Source organism: Rhipicephalus sanguineus, chromosome 3, assembly GCF_013339695.2.
Source record: "Rhipicephalus sanguineus isolate Rsan-2018 chromosome 3, BIME_Rsan_1.4, whole genome shotgun sequence".
In the NCBI taxonomy this organism is placed as follows: Eukaryota; Metazoa; Arthropoda; class Arachnida; order Ixodida; family Ixodidae; genus Rhipicephalus; species Rhipicephalus sanguineus.
This window is the reverse complement of record NC_051178.1, coordinates 50,140,253-50,164,203: the sequence shown is the minus strand read 5'-3', so window position 1 is coordinate 50,164,203 and position 23,951 is coordinate 50,140,253. Positions and strand designations below refer to the sequence as shown.

General features: G+C 45.2%; 1 protein-coding gene across 2 annotated transcripts in view; it reads left to right on the top strand.

Annotated features, from left to right (window-relative positions):
- LOC119386633 (glutathione synthetase) overlaps positions 1-23,951 on the top strand; it is a 74,683-nt gene that overhangs the window by 34,965 nt on the left and 15,767 nt on the right. Inside the window, exons 7-9 of one of the 2 annotated variants that reach the window (XM_037653919.2) lie at positions 6,155-6,313; positions 8,868-8,934; positions 16,994-17,185. In XM_037653919.2, the coding sequence (XP_037509847.1) occupies positions 6,155-6,313; positions 8,868-8,934; positions 16,994-17,185 (418 nt within the window). The remainder of the gene's footprint in view (positions 1-6,154; positions 6,314-8,867; positions 8,935-16,993; positions 17,186-23,951) is intronic. The other variant, XM_049413203.1, reaches the window with a different exon arrangement.

Genomic DNA, 23,951 nt, shown 5'->3' with positions numbered 1-23,951 from the left:
TCCGTACAAAATCTCGGCCATGGCTATAACGCCTACCCATAGCCACCTTCAGAGCGTAGGATAGTGATCGCATCAAAATGAAGCACAATTTGGATGCTTAACTTCTATCTCAGGTGGTGTTTGGCTGACTGGCACAGCCGTACTCGTTGCTGTCGTCTGCTCAGGCGGGCGTCCATCGCGCCGCCCTTTGCACCTGTCCGCCTAACGCATGCTACTCCGTTTACACGAGTGCTTGTAGCGCGGGCCACACGATCCGCACTGTGCGGATCCAGAGACCGGGCGGGAGGGCGACGAGCGGTGAAAAATGTATCGTGTAACCAACGCAATCGACACCCCAGCTTTTTCTCGTGCATAGCGACAAAGCCTGGCAAACAATGTGTGGCTGCTGTGCTTAGGTTGCACTGCGGTACTCGCCGTTCACCACTGCCGCCATTTGCGATTTCTCACATTCTTACAATGCATGATCGACTCAGCTACACATATTTCGCGTTTAGCTTCGTTACTTTTATATAAGCGCATTTACTAAAAAAAATTATCCAGAGGAATGAAAATGTCCTTGCTGCCCGTCGACGAGGAATGTAAGTGGTGTCGCAAATGCATTTAATTGGAACGATCTTTTTTTTTCTTTACAAAACAGTTCCCACTTTCCAACAATAGATCATTACTGCTGTTTAGCGAAGCTCACAGAAGAAAGAAGATGTGTTACTGTATTTTCTTGTTACTAGAGATGTCCTTTACGCAGTGGCCACCACGCTCTGGAAACACAATGTTTGACATTTTCTGCTTTTGTTGTAATAAAAATGATGCAACATGTTTTTTCATAATATCATTCTGCAGTCCTTTGAGAACATTTTGGGGGACTTTGAACAAAATTGAGATTGGGTTTTTTTTATTATAGATTTTTGAATGGAGGAGCATTTTTCTCTTTTTGGTGTTTCGAGCATGAAAATTTACTACTTTGAATATTATTAGAGAAATACAAATGCAGAGGTTCATTATTCACATAAAGGCCTATTCATACTGCAAATATGAACAAGCTAAGGTGTTCACAGAAGTAGCCATAGCGTCCCAAATTTGACTGATTTTCAAAAACGCAGCGTTTTTCGTGAATTTTTAAAAATACATAATTTATTCAGAATTCCATGAAATGATAAGACCTATTTCCTCTTTACTTCTACTTCCGCCAAAAAGAAAGATATTTGTAATATATAGCTTGAGTAGCTGCCAGCACGGTTCCGAAGTTACGAAAACGCATTCTTCGTAAAATGGTCGTCGTCAACCGGCGACACTTGTCGAATTTTGCTGTGTTGAAAAAAAATTTTATTTGAAAACGAACTGCGATTCCGTGCTCTGCAATCATATGTGCACAACATACAAAATTATCAGGAAAATCGGAAACATCAAATATACACCCTTTTTCGATCTTTCGTGGAATCGACCAACTTTCAAATATCTCAATGCAGGGGTGAAATATCCGATGTCATTATCATGACCCGACTATTCTGTGTCCACTGCAGGGTAAAGGCCTCTCGCAATGATCTCTTGCCCAGTCTTGCACACGCCAATTCCGTTTTATTCCTCAATTATCAATTTGAATTTCATCAAGCCACCTAACTCGGCTGTTTACCTCGGCTGCGCTAGCCATCCCTCGATATCCACTCCGTCGCTCTCACTACACGTTGGTTATAGGTCCTGTGCACTACGTTGCTTGCCCAGCTCTACTTTTTTTCTATTAAAGATAGATGTGACAAGCGATGGCCTTCGAGTGCCACAACGTCAAGCGAACGCACGCACGCACCTAGCAGAACAGCGGCTTGGCGGCTGCAGCGATGGGGGTAAGTTGTGGCGCCAAGGCGTGCTGCGGCACTTTGGAGAACTAAAAAAAAGCAAACAAGTAAAAGCAAATCTGGCGACACGGGGAGCGGCGGCATGAGCAGGTCGTAAGTTTATAGAGGAGGTCGTGGTCTTGGCTAAGTTCGACCGTAACGGAGCTTGAAAGGCAGCTTTGCCGCAATACCGGGTTGTCATGAGGCGAAGCATACTGAAAATCTAGGGACCACTTCCAATCGGACGTTGACTGTCTCTTGTCCAAGTTCGACAGTAACGGAGCTTGAAAAGCAGCTTTGCCGCAATACGAGAGTGTAATGAGGTGAAGCATATTGAAAATCTGAAGGGGTCACTTTCAATTGGACGTTGACTGTATTTGTTTTGGGGAAGTTCGAATAGTTCGAATAGTAAAATTCCAGTGCGAATCGAATCGAATAGCAAACACTATTCGAAAAATATTTGAAATTTCGAATATTCGCACACCCCTATTTGATAGTCTAAAAATATGGCACGTTGCATCGCCTGGCAGCAAGCCTTGGTGCTGCGCAAATGAGTCATTTGGATTGCTGTACGTAGTAGTCTTCTGTTGTTTAGGCGCACCATAATTTGTGCCTAAAATTGAGGTCTGTATATTATTAGGCATCCCTATTTTATTCTATTTTGATTACGAAGTACGAGCAGTTGACGCTGAGAAGCAGCGCTGCCTTCGCGGCAACTAGAGCCATGTCAAGCCACAGTGCATGTGCACGGCATGCACACATGTGCAGGGAAGCGCAGTGAGCCAAGAACAATGCGGGTAGGTGCAGTTAACATTAGTGTACAAATTAAGTTGGCAAGTGTGGTCTCTGGTCACACATGAAGGTGAACACATCTCATTCAATGAGCCCGAAAATTTGCTTTCACAATGCTGGAATGCTGAATAGTGAAAAAGAAAAGTATGCGGATGCATTGAGTTGTTTCTTGCTTCCTCGGGATTAATGGAAACCAAATTCTGGGGACAGACAGAATGTTTCTAAACAGTCTGCTGGCTTGGGAAAACTGAGATTTCTGCTGCCCCTCGTGCGAGCTCCGAGCAACCTTCTCTCACTCTAGCACAACATCACAGGGCAGAAGTGGGGTTGGTCAGTACCACCAGAGAGGAAGAGAAGACTGGTCCCGGTTGGGGACGCACTCTTTCGACCTCACGGAGTGAAACATCACTGAAATTTTTAGCCCTACAGTCAAAGCCTGCGCATATCAAACTCAAAGGAGACCGCTCTTGCTTGTTGTGCAGTAACAAGCGAGATGGTAAGCGTTATTCACCCACCATTACGAGTTCCTGACCCTTATTGACTTTCTTTCTTTCTCTTAACATGTGATATAGGTCCTTGAGGGTGTCCTTCAGCGTACTTGTGTAGTATGTACGCCCTTGCAATGTTTTAATAATATCGCACGAGTACTAACCCCAGTATTGTAGTGTCTAATGTTCGCGAAAAGCAATGAGATCAGTGATATCACCACAGTCAGCTTCACGCCAGCTTTCTGACCATACGATTGCACAGGTGACGTTGAAAGGGTGTATGCACATACATGTAAACAGCGTAGCAGATGGTGCTTGCACTTGAGTGTGCTTTGTACGCTTGCGCATCGTGCATCAGATCTTAGTACTTTTTATCGATATTAGGCACTACCATGTCCTGGGGTCAGTGCTTGCACGATATTGAAAAATTGCATGGGTGTACATTTAAGGCGTAGAGTCTTTGCAGGGTCTTTTTAAGTGCGACTAGCTTAATCATGTATGTATATTCAATTCTGGAGTTTATTTGGTGCCGCAGTGTCTATGGGAGTTTCAGGGTTAAGCTTGCCTCTACTGAGTGCATCCTCCAGCCAGGCATCTTGATGTCATCTGTTTTGATATCCTGTTGTACCACAAGGTCAGGTTAGTGGAGAGTGCTCTGATGAACTATACTTTGCCATTTCCAATTTATTGATCTGCAACTATACTGCCAAGCTTCAAGGGAGTAACTTACGATTAAGGAATTGCGAGGGGCGTTCAATAAAGATTTCCCCTGACCCACTTCCTGTGGACGGAGAGCAACAAAACTTTGCATATTTATTAGTCCTTCTCTACATAGGTGACACCCCGGGACACACACTTCTCCCATCTTTTTATGGAACTATAAACACCTCACTTGTAGAAGTCGACAGGTTGCTCCAAAAGCCATGTTGTAACTTCAGAAATCAGAGTCTCATCATCTGGAAAATGCTTGCCCTTCGAATATGACTTCAATGTTGGAACGAGGTGGAAGTCCGATGGTGCGAGGTCGGGTGAATAAGGGGAATGCGGTAGAATTTCGAAGACGCAGGAGCGTGCTTCCGTCTGGGCAACATGTGAGTTGTGAACTGAGGTATGGTCTCGCAGAAGGCGGACGCCTTTGGTGAGCATGCCACGTCTCTTGTTTTTGATGGTCTCTCGCAGTTTCCGCAGCAGTGAAGCATAGCATGCCCTAGTAATCGTGGAACCCTTTGCTAGGAAATCCATCAAGACTACTCCGTGCTGGTCCCAAAAGACTGTGAGCATGACCTTGCCCGTCGAGGGCTGGGTGCGTGCTTTCTTTGGAGGCGGTGAGTCCAAGTGCTTCCATTGCATCGACTGGACTTTAGTCTCCGGATCATAGTGATGGACCCAGCATTCATCCTGTGTAATCAGTCTGTTGAAAAAGTCCTGCTGGTTTCCATGGCACATGGTCAAAAGAGCCTGGGAGCATTCGACTCGTACCTGCTTATGGAAAGGTGTGAGCAGCCGGCGAACCCAGCGATCGGATACCTTACGCATATGAAGATGGTCCTGAATGATTTTTTCCATGGACCCCACACTAATCTTGACATGTTGGGCTAGGTCTCGAACGCTAATGCGGCCATTTTCCAAAATGGCGGCTTTCACTTGCTGGATGGTGTGTTCATTGACAGCGTAGTGTGGTCGCCCTGCAATCGTAGCCGCTTCCACGGAAATCAGACCATATTTGAATTGGCGATGCCAGTTATTCACTACATCATATGATGGAGAATCCTCCTCATAAACCTCTTTTATCTCATCGAACGTCTTCCTTGGAGTGCGGCCTTTCAAGTACGGGAACTTGACGGCTGCTCTGTATTCCACTGCATCCATTATCACACCTCACACCACTTCAGCACCTCTAAAAGAAAGACGGCTATTAGTTTAGAGTTGCAAATTGGCACGTGACCTACAGTGACTTATGTCATTACACATGCGCAGTTTCAGCATGCTGCAATAAATGGAAGTTAGTCAGGGGAAATCTTTATTGAACGCCCCTCGTAAGTCACCCGCTGTTTACTCTTTGCTGTCATACTTTCCATCTTGGCTTCTGCAAATATCATTCATCTTGGCTTGTCTAATGGAATACCTTGACTTCTTTCTTCTCACTTCTTCCCTGTCCTTTTGGAGCACAGATATGCATTGGCTGAGCTCATTACCCTTGGGAGTAGTCTCCTGCCTTAGTTTTTGTATGACTGCCTCAACGGTGGCAGGCATCGACATAACTATGGTGTCAACTGCCTGATCCCAGTTGGTATGCAACTTACTTCACAGTTCAGCCTTGTCTTTGACTTAGGCCTTGTTCATCTTGGACTCTATTCTGGCTTCATGGTCATCTGTAGGAGGAGTTTATTCTGTCAGCAATGTTAGTGTTGCCGGTTACTCTTGTCTTTGCATTTATTCTGTAAGTTGTTAGAAGGCTTTCAGCTGATTAGGTTTGTTCATACTTATTGGTTTCCCATGGCAGAGCAACACAGCCAAAAGATCACTTATCATTATATGTCTAAAACGCATGTGCTTTGGCAAAGATTCCCATTTTTTTATGCTCATGTTCTTCATTCTTATGCAGATGTTGCATATACGAAATGGTGCTGTTGACCCTCTCACATGTAAACAGCTCTGACATACTGTGTATGGTGATACAACACAGAACAGCTTGCAACTAGTGATTAGGTTATGTTGTTTATAAACATTCGGTGCTCTTTGTATGTACAAGAGAACGTTAGCAATTGTAAATTTCAGGAAGGGACCTTTGTTGTGGAATGCACATACCTAGTTAAGATTATGGGGAGAGCTAGCATATGCTCAAATGTACTTTGTAACTTGTTTATTGTGATGTAGGTGAAGCAGCCCACTTCTAACTAGTCCGACATGGAGACGTAGCTGACCGCAGCTCTTTGCACTGCTGTGAACACGTAGCTGTCCCATGTTGACGTAAAGTGATGATAGCTTTAATTTAGAGGTGCAGTTTTAAAATGTGGTAATGTTGCATGTCCGCACTGCTGCTTGCAGGGCAGCCATCCTGTTTGTGGTGGAAGAGGAAACGTACAACGTGTGCGACCAGCGCAACTTGGAGTATGCCATCCATGAGATGCATGCATCCGTCAAGGTGATGCGACGGAAGTTCTCCGAATTATACAACTGCACCATCGAGGAGGGAAATCTCATCGTGTGAGTAATGCATCTGTAACAACACCTACAAGGCATATGTCTCTCTAAATGCAGAAGCTGTCCCTCAAGCTATGTCTACTCAAGTGTTTGTACCCAGCAATCTGCTTTCACTAAAGATTCTTTCTTTTTCCAAAATTTAAAGGGGCCCTGCAACACGCTCTTCCAAGTACCGTACCGTCCTGGTGTATGAGAACGCACCTTTTTTCCGATATTTTTCACTGGTACGTCTCTATACAACGGCGCATCTTATATTAGCAAAAAATCATGCGATTCTACGAGACCAGTATGTCCATATTCAATTCGTGAGTACGGTAAACTGAGCATGAGAGCGTTCGTAAAAATATATCTAATTTTGTTATAACAATGAAGCAACTGTGGTCTTAAATGTCAGCTACTTGCTGTTCAAGCAGTGCGGTGACCACGGCGAATACGAGCACAATAAAAGCCACCACCATCGCGTGCCCCATTGTACTAGTTCAAATTGTTTCTTCATAAACAAGCATTAAACCACGGAAACTAAGGCAATAAATAAAAGAGGGCACCACAAGGTTCATTCTAATGTTGTAGTGCCCACAATATCAGTTACAAAAGCGAAAGTACCACTTCGTTATCATCATCATCAGTTTCCGTGTGAGACGTCACTGCAGTCCAGCAGTAGTCGCAGCTTCCGGCTTCCGGTCACCATTTACATTTTGTATGCATGTGTGTAGGCGGTAACCGTGCGACACGCTCGTTGTTATGTGTTCCCGCCAAGTCTCGTAATGCGGTAGAGGTATGGTAGCCACCATAGTAGAGGCAACGCCAACGATGTGCTTCAAGGTGCTTACAACGCCGCGTAAAAGTTACTCGGAGGCCGACAACGGCAACCCAGTGATGCTGCCAACCGAGGCGGAAGAACTTTTGACAGTGCGCCGGAGGATGTGGCTTCAAATCCAGTGGAATAAATAGTCGTTTTCTGCGCCTTAAGACAGCGTTATATACAAGTTTTATACTGCTGCTCACAGATATTCAGTGCCGTGCATGACTACACATTTCGCAATGAATCTACTCTATGTGCGTCATTGTGTCTTGTCATGTTGACAGAGTTAAAAATAGATGCATCTTATACAAAGGGTGTCATTTGACAGAGTTAAAAATAGATGCATCTGATACAAAGGTGCATCTTATAGTAGTATATAAATTTTTCCTGCGAAAGTCGTGAAAAGTAGGGGGTGCGACTTAGACACCGGAAAATGCGGTAATCATCGAACAACGTTGCTATCGAAGTTTATTGCCTCACGAATCGACTGCCGCAAAAATTTTTAGAATCGGTCAAGTACGAATGGAGTTACAGGAACTTGTCACACGCTTTGAGTGCTTTCTCTCCTTTCGTCCCAGGAAGTGGGCTTAAAGCTACACAAGGGGGGTGACAAGTGGCTACGTTCATATCTTGGTGCGCACCATGACCTTGAGCACTTTCTTTTTTTGTTTTCTTTGAACGTGTGGCCCACTTTGAGTGTGATCACGAGCACGCTGGTGTGGAGTGCGGTGCGGACACATTGCACCACACAGAGGCAGCTGCAGTAACTATGCAGCTCACGATGCTGAAATCAGCCACTGGACGTGGCCATATGCCTTTGGGTATGTGACGCAGTTGATTTTGGGTACATGACATAATAAGTTGCGAGATGAGCGAGTGATTTCTAGCTGACATTTAAGTTTAGTTGTAGATTTCATGCCGCATGCAGTGCTGTAATGTTTGGCTCTCATGTTTGCAGGAGCCTCAACTACAATTCGGCAGCATTTTCAGACTAACGTATATTCAAGGTGTTGCAGGGCTGTTTTAATCAATGTGATGATACGTCTTGACCATTTTTGTTAAGTTGAGTAGCAGTCACAGTTTGCTTGATAATTAGATAAAACGAGTTGATGAACTTTTTATTACTGCTTTTAACACCAGCATCGCAATTCGAATGTTGGCAACCCTGTCGCGATCAGCTCAGAAAGCACAAGAGGCATCCATAGGAGGACAAAGCCACTTTCTTTTGTGTACGCACACTATTGTGACAAGCACTGTGTATTGCATTGTGGAAACAGTTAAGCCAAGTGGTGCTAAAGGCGCTGGTTTGTATTACAATAGCATCAGTTCTAGGAGAGGGAAGGTGAATGTGCTTAGTTACCTCAATGTGTGCGGTTCTGCATTTCCCTCTTTGAACATTTCTTTCTCCTTTTTCTTTGTACCATTTTTTTTCTTCCTCCAGTATAGTGCAGCAAAAAGTTGTATTGACACTCTTGCTGCAGCCTTGTTGTTAAGAAGGCCTGATTTGCATCTTCTCCCAATCAGAATGCCCTTGTATCCCGGGACATGCCCAGAATTCAGCACTGCCCTAATACTCTGTTCCTGCGACGTCCTTGCGAATACTTGATAGCTCTCCAAGAGCACATCTGAGTTAGCTCAATAGGTATTAGATATTTTCACACTAATTTTCAAGCATTTTGCTTCACAGAGAACCTAATGCAGATTATCAAAGAAGTGGTGTAATATGCGAGCCAATTAAATGAATTTCCTCTGCAGTGATGGTGTGGAAATTGCTGTGGTGTACTACCGGACGGCCTATGCTCCACAGCAAATGAATGCCCAGGTAGGCTAAATGTTCACAGTTGGCAGAAATTGCTTATTTTTTATAATATGCAGAAGTACTAACATCGTAAATAAGGTCTACATAGATACTTTTCTTGGGTAAAGACCCTGAAGCCACTATGTGACTATATTCAGACTATACTAGTTTCGTGCTAGAAGACACGGATATACAGTCAACTGCCGATTTTTCGAACATGCTCGAAAATTCGAACACTTTCACGACACCGTCACCAGCCCCAAGACGTCAATGTTTAAGAACGTCCAAAATTTCGGATGCTGAAACTCTTCTGCGTCTGATTTTTCGGACTTTCTGCCCAAATTGCAGGTCCGAAAGGCATTAACTGAAGCACCCCCCCCCCCCTCTGCCGCGTCTATCATCTCGTAGGTTCGAACCAGCGCTTTCGAGAGTCAATCTGTTTGCGACAGTAGCAGAGTTCGAAAGTCAGCTTTGCCACAATGTCAAAGTATTGTGGGGTGAAGCAGACCATAAATTCAAAGGGGCCACTATCACGGCGCCTGCGGCGATATCTTTATAAGAAACCCAAATGCACGGAGGCGTGATAGTGGCAGGTGGCAAACGCGCCAGTATGGCTTAATCGCTGACAACCCTTACGATAAGCATCATCAGTAAACTGCTCGGTAGTGCATGTGGCAGTAGCGCAGTTGCATGCGTACAGCACGCAGTTAATAGGTGAGAACCCAAACACGCCGCGCCGCGCCGCCATTCATGCTGCCTCTTTGTGCGAGACCGCTAAATGCGCCGCACAGACGCGTTGCTTTCATGAACGAAACCAGCGGGTGCAGTGAGGAACGGAGTGGGCATCATGAATTCTTTCATGACAAATGCGTGCGTATGGTACAGCAACAGTACAGTGACAGCATCAGCTTAGTTGGCAATGTGCTGCACACAACTAGAAACAATCGGCCTCACGTGGCAGCAAATGCTGCTTATCGGCAGGGACGTGCACACACACATCGGGGAAAATCGGACGAGTCATTCGCTCTTCCGCCACAGTCTTTGTGTTCCGCGTCATCGTTTCCAAACGCTCCATGCGAGAGAGCCGTAATCTATTCCGCGCTTTGCTGGTCTCAGCAGCACTCATCATGAGACACAAATTTGCAAGTGGTGGTTGGCGCGTAGTTAAGTGGGGTTCGCGGCAGGTACTGAACGTACTTTCAAGAGCCTGGGCGTGCACTAAAATGCCGGATAAGTGTACTGGGAGGCATTAAAGCTATTTCAAACGTGCCTGTGGCAATTCGACCGCTTGTGCGAAAAAAAAAAAGAATGAATTTGTTTTTTTTTTCAAACTGCCCACTTTTTCAGACTCCTTAGGGATCGTGAAACCAATGAAATTTTATCTGATCTACAAGCATTAGGGCTCATTATAATGAACCCATGTGAGCTTGTTTTAGATATGCAAACTTTTTGGCCCTAGACATGTTTTTTTTTACTTATACTGCACATCATTGTGGCAGTCTACAGTATCATGGTAGGCACAAGCAACTCTCCCTCACAATTGCAAACCACCAGCGCAATATCATGACGAGGGTAAGAAGGAAGAACACTGCACCTTCTTGTCCTCGTGATTGTGCACTGGTAGTTAGCAGTGCCGCACCAACAAGCCCAGGTTTTCAATATTTTGAATCTCCCTCACACGTATGCGTCAAATTTTCACCAAGGATGTGCCAACTGTGCCGCAAGGCATAATGTCATAAAGGCCCTATGGTGAGGTCAGCCTTGGCAGGTGGCCTTTGAGATTATCAATGCACCCACACACACTGCCCTATTTTGGAGGTCCTGTATGAGCTTCTGGTTATGTGTAACAATGTTTCTATGTTGTTCCCAAGACAATGTGTATTAGTGTTTCAGTCTACTCTCCCAATACAGTAGGTACTCAACAGCAAGTTGTTGTCTACATGACCATTCAGCAGCCAGCACATACACTTTGGTTTAGAGGGACACTAAAGAGAAACAATGAATTGGTTTAGATTGATAAAGTGTGCTCGGAGAACTCTTGTGTAGTTTATTTCACCACCATAGGTTTATTATTAGAGGAGAAAACCAAGTTCAAAGTTTCATTTTTAAATTTCGCACCGAACTTTGTAATTTGTGACGTAAAAGACTTCAAAGAGCATTTAACGTATTTTGGCGCCACTGGCTCGACGAAATTTCCACAAACTGGTTATGTCAAGTCTCTGGCCCCCTCAGAGGACAATGTACTTTGATTTAACCGATTAGGAACTACGTAGGCCCAAGCAGGCGCCATCAAAAATATGTGACGTCACGGCAAATGGTGCGGGAATTCCAAGGTGGCGTCGCCACCTGTATTTTCTTTTTACGCGTTTTCTCGCTTATTAAGCATCTTCGTGTAGAAAGCGTGGTGTTTTTGGTATCGTGGAAGACTACTTTACTAATGCGAGAAAAATCGTTTTGCTCTTTAGTGTCCCTTTAAGTTGTCTGTACATCCACAATTCAGCAATAGAACAATGGTTAATGCCAAAGACGAGGAAAGAGACAAAGAAAAAATTGCACCAATTTAACTTGTGGTACATTCGATTGGGTGGCGTGGCGCTGCGACCCAGACTGCAACAATTTGAAGCCCGCTTTTGATCCAAACCAAACGTGCACCCGCTCGCCGGAGCAATTGGCGGCCAGAAGAGGATACACGTCACCACTTCTGTTGCAAACAGACGATGTGCAGGAGTCACATGATCAGAGTCGGTTGCACTCCAAGGTCAAAGTGAGAGCACTTCAGAGTGCTCCGAGTTGGAGCACAGTGCTCTGAAAGAACCAACCGAACGTGTTTAGAGCACTCAGTTTTGACCAGCTGAATGTGACGCATGTTGCCAGAGTGCTCCAAAGCGCTTGAAAACAACTAGTTGAATGTACCGTATGTTGACGCAGCGAAACTGTTCATCTATTATAGTGGCCGTAGCATGAAGACTGCAAAGGCCCAAATCAAGACTCCTCCGATGTCGTCATATACACTTCAGTTTTCTTCTTGCATCCTTAATTCATTGCTTCATAGCAGCAATGGGGAGAAAAGATGCACAAAAGGAAAAAAATGAGCGCGAAGCCTAACATTTCACATTAAGGGAGTGGTGACAGAAAATCTGTGAACCTCTGTTTCTTGCTCTTAATCAGTGGCTACAAACTCGTTAATAGCAGCAACGAAACTCGGTTGCCCCGGCACGAGAAAATTATATGCTCGTATGTTACGACCGGAGGCAGTTTTGATTTCGAAGAGTACTCGTGGGTCCTGTGACATAGTCAGCCTATTAGTTAACACATATACTATCAGGTGACCGCAAGAGCCAGTGACGTCACTGACCAGCTTCTGCCATGTTGTCAGCGCTGCTCTTTCGTCTGCTCTGTTGAGCGTTGTGAGTGCTCGTTTCCTCGATCGTCAAACTACGTTGCTTATCCTGCAACGATGGACGAAAGAGTTGGGAGGAGTGTAAAAATCAGTCAGAAAAGCTCGATTCACTTCGCGAATCTCGCTGGTGGCTGCGATTTTGTTGTTGTCGTCGTCGTCCAACTGAGGCAACGTTTTCCGTGAGGTTCGGAGCAGCCGCAGCATTAGACGTTCTAAAACACTTTCGCTCCGATCATTTGTAAAGTAGCAGGTCGAGAAGTTACGAAGGAAGCAGTGAAATCACAACATTAGCGCTCTGTAACAGTGTTTATGTGTAACATGTAAGTGACGTCATGCACGCTTTACTGACTTGTATTTAGATCGAGCAACGCTGCGTTTTCAAGGCATACCAGTTCCACGTACGCACATCAGAGCACTGAAGCAGTTATCTGTCCACTACGCAATATGATCCCGGCAGTAGAGAGCTTTAGTTTGTCTGTAGACTTCCTAACGCTTGCGGATACCTGGTTACCGGAGCTGTTGACGTCTGCAGCAGTAGCAGCAGCCATGGAGCCGGTAGTGACATTGTGTGGCGTTTTGTCCAACTACAATAATTTTTTTTGTCTGTTTTTTCAGTCGCGTTGCTGTTCCTTGCCGAAAAATAAAGCGATGAGAAAACTGTGAGTTGTTAATTATCTCACTGCCAATGCTTTACACAGAGTCAGTAAGCGGATAAGCTGCTGCAATTTTATGTTTGTAGGTTTCCGGTTAGGTTCTGCATCATCAGGTGTTGCTACCAGTGTTGTTCGTCTCGTACAAGCCTCCGGTAACCCGGCCAGAACTAGTAACGTCCGTTGTTTACAAAACAGCGCCGCTCGATGACATCATCGCTTTTTGCTTCTATTTCCGATTCGGCACTTTCACAAACTTCAAAACTCTATTAAAATACTGTTTAAGCTGTATTTGTGACTGATATTGTACAGATGGCACCTATATGTACCTATTAGTATGATGCAACAGTCAAATTGGGTCCGAATTTTTGTGTCGCCACTCCTTTAAGCTTGCCAGGCTCCTTGCATTAGGGCACACACATATGTGTGCTTATTGCCACATTGGCTCTCATGGTGATTCTGCCTATACTCAGCTTTCTTTTTTAGTGAAATGAAATTCTGGGGGAAAGGATTCTGCATATTATTGTTTATAGCAAAAAGTCTGAACGTCAGCCTAAAGCATGCATGCAGTAAGGTCATGCATCCTTCAAAATATTGTGGGTTAATTTTATTGTACTTATACAGTCGCAGGTCAACCTATTTTATTTAAATTAAAAAGTCTGAAGTAAGTTAGAGGGTCGTCTTACAATCGAAACAAGAATGTGCACCAGTAATGGCAAGACAAATGAGACACCATGGCATGGTTACAGCATTACGTTTGCTTTCCGTAGGTCATTCTGCATGCTTGTTCAGAAGATTTTTATGTCTCAACTTTTACTGCATGCGTCATAGAGTCGATATGCGGCAGGCATGGCTCTTGCAAAAGTGTCAGTCATTTATAGAAAAGCTGCTGTTTCAATCAGTGATGGCACCCGTTATGGCGAACAGGGGCCTTATTCTGAGACTATCACCTTTGGCAACAGTGCCACATTGTGTGACATAAAATGTGCAATATCTGAAGCGACTATTTGGCCTCCTTTCTCAGCCAGCTAATCGGCTAAAGCGACATCATGGAGATACCTCCGACTCACTATATGGCCCGAGCAGTGATTTGTGGGGTACTGGTAGTTGATGGAATAGCTTTTCTTTTTGGCTCTGTGACACATTGTAAGCTACCATTGTCTGCAGCCTTCAAGTGACCTAGAACCACAATAATAGGTCATGGTACTAGTGAAATAGGAGACGGGGACGAGATGAAGAAACACGGGACACGCTTGTCCCGTGTTTCACTTCATCTCATGCCCGTCTCCTATTTCGCTAGTACCACGACCTATGATTCTCGAAACCAACTAGCCCAACTTCGCGCCTTAACCTGAACCACAAGCCAGCGTTGTTATCTGGGCACTCAAACAAGATCATTCAGGTATCTCATCCAGGAATCGTTGTGAGAATGAAATGATACATCGGGGAAACCAGCGAAAATGTAAAAATTTCAATTATTGGCAGTCAACACTTCATACAGGACCGCATTACATATGCTTGTTACAGTCCAAATTATACAAGAAAATATTGCTTCAGAGTTCTTAGTGTTTGTTTACACTATTACTGAAACTGAAGGAAGGAAGACGACATTTAAAAGGCCAGTAAACAGGCTCCGACTTTTTTTTTACACCCCCCAAACAAGCTCGCCAATTCGTACAGTAGACCGCGGCGATCACATTTTCTGAATGTTACAGCGCTGCACGCCGCGCAGACCCTCCATTTCGAAAAACAATTCTTGCGCTTCTTTCCTTCTCCTGACCAATCCTCCTCATACGCGCAGTGATGCAAACTTGCCCATGGGCAACTTAACGTACCACTGAACTCATTGATTGGTCTAAACCAGGTCTCAACAAACAGTTGTCAAGTTAACGTCAGTTCCTGTTCCCACCCACTGCTGCGAAACTGCGCCTTGTTTCTTGGTCCTGCGGTGATGCGGTTTTGGCCACGCTAGTTGTCGGGTTGTCGCGCGTATATTCCTCGCACTGCATAGCACCTGCACGCACTTGGCCTTCGACATGAGCAACACGTGGAGGAAGCGTTGTCGGCTGCAAATCGAGTGGAGAGGGGGAATCTCCGGTAGCTCGGACAGGTCGTGCTTTCTTGGTTTTCCCATTGCACGCGCGGCAAGTGGGGTTCTCCACACTTTTCTCTCACGCCCCTTTGTCGTCTTGGAAAGCAAGCACACATTCCTGCTGCATTGTGAACTGACACAAAGGTTTAAAAATACCGAACAGCCGAAAACTGCCCGTCAAGTTATGGAGCACGTGCGACAACGTAAACAATAAACAACCAGGAGCCGCAGCAAGGGGAAAAGCATTGCGACTGATCGAGCTCGCCGATGACGTCAATTGCTGACATCGTGTCACGTTGCCGAAGTGGGCGGAGTCACGACGACGGGCTGCGCCTTCCCCTCCCTGTGGCGGAGAAGGGTGGCGAGGCCACGCAAAAATTTGAAACCAGCTGAAACGGATGTTCTAACCCCTGTAACTTCCTCATTATAGCACATACTCGCAAAATTCTTGCGGCAGCATGTTCACATGGCAAAAGTGTGCATATTTCTCTTATTACAATTTTTGGACTTCATAGTTGTTTACTTGCCCTTTAAGGGCTCGTTTATCTTTGTTAGACACAATAATAATGAGAGCTAACAGACAATAATGTCAAGGAAAGTGTAGGGGATGTTATTTATAGTAATTAGGATATATAAATATGAAGAAAGTAAAGTGGTTGAAAAGATAACTTGCCGCCGGCAGGGACCGAACCTGTGACCATCGAATAACGCGTTTATGCTCGTGAACATTTTGATCGCTCATGACCATTTTGAGTGCTCATGACCAATTTGATCTGTTTCCGAGAACTGTTCTCAAGTTCTTCGAAAGGCTTAGCACGAGTGGCTGCATCGGTCATATAAGGGATCTCAAAGATTTGCAGCGATGAGTGCTACCGCAATTTCAGAGGCCACAGATTATGAGTTTGCTGGCTCTTTTCAATCTCAATAGTGGATGCCACAAGTAGAGTAAAGTAAGAAATAGATCTTTCAATGGCAGAGTGTTTCTTAAACCGAAGCAGATAAGGCATATTCCTTGGATTTGTACAGCATGAACTTTTTGTCAGATGGACACGTGAAGGGACGGATACACAAGTGCTGCTACACTCATTGGGCAACATTATATGACTAGGACCACCCATGCTTTTGAATGCGCTGGCTCCAGGCTTTTTTGCATCTCATCAACAACAAAGGATTGTGAATATTGCATGTATAATGCTATTGCATTAAAGCTAATCCACTGTCACTTTGCCATGTCCACTGCACATTTAGTATGTGCATTCCAAAACTTGTTTTTTCACATTTTGAAGTGCAGCGGATGCTGGACTCATGCAGGTCCTAACCTATGTTGAACATGGTGAAGGGGACTTCACTTTTGGTTGTGATTGTCACTTTTTAATATTTTATAGTGATTGTGTTGGACCAAACAATTTGTTGCCAAAGTGTCAGCCATTTCAAAAGAACCATCTTCATTAAAGCTTATTTCCCGATGCCTTTTTCGTTAACGTGCATAGCATTTCTTTGGCTATCCCGACATGTTTCAAATGGGTGGGCGATCGAAATTCAGATGTGTCATTACTCGCACACGTGGGCGCATGAGTGACACCAGTGCAGCCTACATGTACACCATCATAAATAAAGATGTTCTGAATGCAGGATTTAAACACTGGTCATCTAGCACCAATGCCCAATGTTCTAATTCCTACACCACAGGCGCATGCTCATCAGATGGAATAGAACGCACTTAAGAAGGTCCTGCATGTAAGCAGACACGTCCAGACACTTGGCGCATTTTTTGCAATGCTCATTGTTTCCTGTAGAAATCCTCTGTTCAAGATAGCACATTGAGGCTTTTGGCTCATTTTCACAACATTGACCGAGTGTCATCAAGTCGCCTTTATGCTATTCGCATTGATAATGATGAAACCACTTAATTTCCACCATGATTTTGTTTTCTATTTGCAGTGTTGGGACACGCGTCTCCGGATAGAGCTGTCTCGCGCCATCAAGTGCCCCTCGGTGCAGTACCATTTGGCAGGCACCAAGAAGGTGCAGCAGGTGCTGGCACAACCAGATGTCCTCGAACGCTTCTTCACCAACAAGGTGATCGCCGACAGCATACGTGCCACCTTCACGGGGCTCTACTCCCTCGACCTGGTGAGCACCTTCGAGCATTACTTTTACTGTGATAACACTCAAGAGCTCGAAGCTAAGTTCGCCTTATATGCCAGTTCAGTGTTGTCACAGTCTGTCAAATAGTCACGCCATGACGTGTCTGGTGACGTGTCGGTGTCACATCATCCTTCCCTACATAGTCATACCACTATTGCAGTGTTAAAACAAAAACATTCTATAACTTCGTTCCCCTCTGGTACTGCCAATCACACACTGTGGTCGACAAACACGTGGGCTTGCAACCTCATGCGTCCATCGCGTCAAATTTAGCACTTATATTGTTTTTGTAAAATTTTGCTTAAGGAAACACTCATTTTATATGTTTTGTTTTTATTTCGCCATCAATTTTAACATAACTGTGCAGGTAAGTGGAGTTTTTTCTGCTGATTTGAAATAAGTATAGACCGCTTATAACGTAAGTCGCCGGAGTCGCGAATATCCGCACTATAAGCGGTACCGCACTATAACCAAAACAACCTTCTTCAAAGGCTGCACTTGCGCAAAACGTGTTGAGCATGTAGCCTCGCGTGTCCGATAATCGACATATGCGATTTGGGGCGCTAACCACCACTTAAATCTCCGAATGCATGTTCAAAAATTAACCGCCAAAGACCCGCATTGCCAACGAAATGAACACGGGGGAAAAAAGCAAACAAAACAAAGTGCCATCGCGGAAATTCGCCGACTACGTTTCAGGCCACCTCGAGGTATGCGCAGTACACAGAAACCATGTCGAATCGCGACCGAAATTTCACGTGCTGAGCGCGGTACCGATCGTTCGATTTCACGGGCGCGCATGCGATGTCCAAGACATTGCAATCGAATCCGGAACCACCATTCGAGAGTTGCATGTGCCAACCACGCCCTCGTTTTCATTAACGATATGATTCCCTTCCCTTCAAGTGCAGCCATCGCAAAAAGTTTTGTTGATTCCGCACCAAACCGCAACTTTTATCGCCCGCGACCGCTACCGAAAAGCAACCAACGCTGATTAGGCCTAGCCTGCGGTTCAGCATGTTGTCGCGGGAAGTTTGTCCAAGACAACATGAAGGTCGGACGTCGAAAAGATCGCACTCAAGCACTAACTCAAGAACAGCGCGCGTGATACGAAGTTTGTGTTCGCGGCCGGGAGACCAACGGCGACAAAAGCCCGCCAAGCTCGTTTAAGTCCGCGCACTGGCAGAAAAGGCGAAAGCTCGCGCCATGAAGCCGCAAAACTTTTCAATTTGCGGACGAGGTAGCAAACGCGATATCTGTAGCAAGTGTGATAACGACGACGCTTTTCCCGACAGGAAAACTGAGGACGCGATCGTACGTTCCACGCATTCCACGCGGAACGCGCTGCCGGCAAGCGGCCGCGGAGCCTTGCCGCCGCCGGTGCAAAGGCTACTCCGTCGCCTAGGCAACCACCATCCTTCCCCACTCGGCGAGCCCGCACAGCGCTGCCGCGGTCTTTTTCCTCCTTCCGCCCCTCGTTCGTTTACTGTGCGTGCCCTCGCCCTTCGTAACGACCTCGTCGCTCCCTCCCCAGCGGCGTACCACCTTTGAGAACCGCACTCGCTGCCGCGTTTGTTAGAAATATTTTCCCGCAACCGCATTATAAACGGTATTTCATCTTGGAGGACTGCACAATAAGCGGTATGCGTATACATGCGGTTCTATGGGAGGGTAAACGGGAGTCGAAAAAGACCGCATTATAACCGGTCCCGCACTATATGCGGTTACGTTATAAGTGGTCTGCACTTACTATGTAATTGCTTTTCCTGTTGGTCATTTTATTCCTGAGATAGCTAAGCTTCCCCTTTCATTGTTTAAAGGGACCGACAACTGCCCAGAACATGAAATGAGATGACTCCACTGATGGAAAGATTGTCCGTCGTATTGACTCAAACCAACCCTCTTCTTTTCGTGAGAGGTGGATTTATATTTTTATTTTTTAATTGAAAGTCACGAAAAATGACCTGTGGCGCCTCTGGCGGCAAAGACATGAACGATCTGATAAACCCGGCCATGTGACCGTTGATTGCTGTAGGCGGTCGACGATTTTTGTGTTAATATTGAAATATTGTTTGTGTATTACTGCATAAAAATGTACATAGAGGCCTGCGTTAGTAGTATGCATTAAAGTGACGCTGCCTTTGCGTGACGTAATGATGCCATGCCCGTCAGCGCGACTTTCAGCATGCTCATGCAACCGTGCACGCAGTTTCCAAGTCGGCAAGATTTTAGAGCGACATAGTTTTGCTACCTACACCGTCTCAGAAATGATGCGTGCTGCTACTCGGCACGGCTGCGCATATGCATAGTGACGTTTTCGATGACTTGGCTTGGCTCGTGCATCGAGAGAGTAACAACGCCGGGACAAGCCACCCATGACACAGGCACTGGCAACCTTGGACGCATGCGCACACAATGCGGTTCAAATACAGGGAAGGTGTATAACACCACACCATCTCATTGTAAAGCCTGTTATTTTCAAAAATAGTTGGAAAGCTATAAATAAAGGTGGTTAAGCATAGTTACAGAAACTCCTGCAAAAGCAGAACGATAGCTTTTACAAATCGCGAGAAGGGCTGGCAGCGTCGCCATCAATTTTCAGCGTTGCTGGAGGAAAGGTGCATCCGTGTTTAGAGCCTTCCAGTTCAAAAAATACTGCTTGTAAAATAACTACGTGCTTTTGGGATTAACTACTGCAGTTACAAACACTGTGAAGGGTGAGCTTCCTATCGCGCCGTAAAAAAAGGGGTTGAGAAAAATCAGTTGTCGGTCCCTTCAAGCACAGCAAGGAAAAGTATTTATTGTAAAATTTCGAGCAAGTGCCCCCACCCGAAGAAGCACCCTTCCAATTTCACTGCTAGTTTCAAGTTTTCGCACTGTTCCAGCAAAGCCCTTTCACGCTCTGATCACGCACCAAGTCCAGGCCCGATCTCTAAGCGCCTGAATTTCTCCGCAAAATTTAATTTTTCTTTCTTTTCCTTAAATGATGGCACCCAGAACTGGGCACACGACACCCATGACGGATTTTCAGGTTTCTGCGAGCAGAAGCACGGCCTTTGAGATTTGTGCTTGCAATTAAATGGTGGTGTCTGTGACACACTAGTTAGCAAAGGTAAGGCCTCATAGATCTGTGTCTGTTGCCCAGAGCTGTTGCATTAGTGTTAGCTCATCATCGGAGGGGCTTACGCGCTATGCTTCCTGCGTTCTGATTGCATCGCCTTTGTGTTTCTTGGGTATTTATAATCATTGTAATGCGCCGTGCCATGAGCAAGAGCTAGAATACTTCTGAGGAAGTACAGGGGTGGTCAAAAGTTCCCAGGTCGCAACGCCCGGCCGAGGAGCAGCAGCTCGCTGCTATCGGGGCGCTGCCATCGCAGTCATGCCTTGGCGCACGCTGGCATCAAGCGTGTGTGTGGTTGGTGGGTGTGCATCCCTCTTCCTTTCTTGCTTTCCTTGATAAGAAAGCGAGGTATAAACTTGGTGCGTCATGTTCCCTCACTGTCCGCTCTTCGATGTTTTACTACTGTGCAGCGTGTAGTGAGGCGGCAGTCTTCCAGTAAAATTACGTATTATTGCGGCCACATTTAGCTAGACACCGTATACATTACCGTGGTTTTGGGCTTCCTGGAAAACAATATCATGCGTTTCACTTTCCATTGGCACTGCGGTGGCTCTCTCAGCCGTCTGTGCAGGTCAATTCGCTGCATACGAACATGGTCGGAGCACAAAATGTATTCGGAAGAGCTTGTGTTGGGGCTAGTTGGAACATCTTAGTGGAATAAGCAGTGCTGCACAGCAGTACTATATACCTCGCTTTCTTATCAAGGAGAGCAACCAAGAGAGAGGGATACACCCCCCCCCCCCCGCCCCGCTCCACGCACACGCTGGACAGCAATGTGCGCCAAGGCATAATTGCAATGGCAGCGCCCCGATAGCAGCGAGCTGCTGCTCTGTGGCCAGGCATTGCAGCCCGGGAACTTTTGACCACCCCTTTATATGTGGACGCTGTTTCTTTTTCTGGAGGGAGGAGAGTTGTTGAAGGGGGGTGCTTTCTTGGAATTTTAGAGTACTTAAAAAGGATATTTAATGTATGGTTATACAGATAAATGACTAAAGATTGCCATAACTGCAGCAGCTTTCTTTATTTCACCATTCTTAGTCAGTGAACCTTATACTTTGAGAAGAACTTGCCTTGGAGTTAAAATTTTAACCAATGCTTAATTAAACATGCCTGTGCTCAAAATTCTGCTCTCCTCCTTGGATCTTCTACACATTTAGGTTTCCATTGCAAAAAGTTGTACTTGTCCCGTGTGCTGAGATATCTGGGGCTCAATATTGAACAGAGTCATAAATTTACATTTTAAGAAAAATCTGCAAAAGAGAAATACCGCAGTTTATTTTAAAAATAACAGGTAGAATGTGCACATTTTGCAATGTTGATGTTAATAGCCACCATGAAAGAGCCAGACATGTACAGCCGTCATAAACTGGTGGGTATTTAACAGTGTGGCATGACTTATACATTTCTCACAACAAGTTGGGCATCCTACTGACCGTGCCTCTGAAGTGATTCTTGTTTAGTTTAGTTTTGCAACAAGTGTTTACAGTGATTTACATTTAGGAGTTAAAAGCAGATCATTAGTTCGACACACTATTCCCATTGCTTATCCATATGGGCGTTGCTGCGCTTGCCAAAAAGGTGGAAGATCTCCTGCGGCACATTGTGGCATCGGCCGCATCATGAGTTGGGGGGGGGGTGCAGTTAACTTCAACGTAAGAAAAAATTATAGTGATATCAGTGGCAGATCCAGAGGGGAGGCGGTAGGGGCGATGGCCCCGCCCCCCTCCAAAGCCTGTCTCAGCCTCCGCTTCCTTCAGTGCCTGTCGTCCACCTCCTTTGTCAGGTTGATTCGGCTACCACTGCCCATATAGGGGAAGAAGAATCTTGTCCCCGTCTACCTCTCTCCATCCCTACCCACCCCCTCGTTCCTATAAAGGAACTGCACTCCCCCCCCCAAAATCTGCACCTGGATTTGGATCTGCCCCTGAGGGGTGATATGCACTAACCAGAAGGCATATGATGAGCCACGTTGGCTTGAGCAGCTAGCAAATACATTAGGCTTCACGAATACTGGGTCAGAGACTTGTTGCAACTACATCTTAACTATTAATATGCTTAAAATTTGTACTAGATATCAAAACAGTGCAAAAGACAGAGCACCAGTAAAAAAAGTTTCAGGAGCCCTTCCTCTATCAGGAAAATGGGGGCAAGCGAAGCTTTGCATGTGTGTGCCTGACCTTCTGCTTTTCTTTCTTTCTTTCTTTCTGTCATTGTGTCTTTCTATTCCCTGGTGAAGTGAAACGGCCCTGATTGGTTGCGGGCGTGATGTGAAGGCACGCCTGCACAGTTGGCACCATGCCTAATGACTGACGTTCCAGTGTCGGCGTTGGAACATTAGGTCATGTGTTGATATCCAAGCAAAAGTGAAGTGTGGCAACTTGGAATGACAAGTGACTTTGATAAAAGATCAGAGTGCCATATCAGAAATGGCTATACGCCGACGAGCCCACGATCGAGAGAGCATCAATTATTGAAAAATAGTGCATGTGGCCAGCACACCTTGCCTGCGCCTGTTTTTTCATGTAAGACAGCGCTACCACCAAAATCTGTAATTCATAATCAGGTTCACTTGAAAAATAAGGAAACCCAGCATTATTGTGAATTAACTTACGATGAAACACTTCCAATGAACATCATGCCAATTAGTTGTCATTGCATCTCCCAATAGAGAGAGCGTGCTTAAAGGATTAAACTCTGATAAGCTAAACCACATCAGTACTAGGGTGTCTAATGAGTGGCTGTTTGCAGTGTCTGGAGGAATCGTGACATCCACAATGCTGTCGCTGCTCCTCAGACATACCAAGCAGCTGTCCTTCCTTCATGACAACATTAAACTACTGCAGATGTGGTACTGTGTCAGTCATTAGTTTTGCACAATGCATAATTTTCCTGTAGAATACTTGCTGTGCAGAAAACTTGCTTTTTCATATCTGGTTGGCAAAAAAAAAAGATTTCTTTGCGAAACTCAATACTGGTACTATACACATTCAAAAAGATTCTAAAAATATTCTATTCAATTTGAGCTTGGATTTCATTATTTGGATTCAATTCGAAGTTGAAAATTATATTCACACACTCCTAATGTTTACCTTTAAAACCACATGCGAGTTAGCCTTTTGAGGCAGTTGTCATGCTTTCATTTCACCGCGAGGGTGTGAACTTCACCATCTCGACTATATGTCTGCATCTCGTGCTGCGATAATTCGTGCAGTGATTCACACATTGGTGATGCCATCTTGGTTCACAGGTGGATAATGCAATCTATGAGCCATGTTATCAGAACCGACATTACGCTTAGGCACTTGACCAGTGAAGAATTCCTATCTTTGTCTTATTTGGATCTGTATTGTGCGGGTGCTTTGTAGTAAGAACATTGAGCCAGTCACTGACATTTGCTTTATTCTTCTTCGGATAATCGCTAGCTTCAAACAGTGCAACTTGTATGTTCTCAGTCGTTAGCATTATCGTCCATTTGGTTGGAGCAACTGCATAGCAAAGGTGTCAACAGATTTGCTGCATTTTTGCGGTGGGCCCTGTTGCAGGCCTTGTCTGCAGAGCTGTCATGTGATCCCATTTTTTAACATTTTGTATTGATAATAAGTAGAAAAATAAACATTTCAAAATAACCAA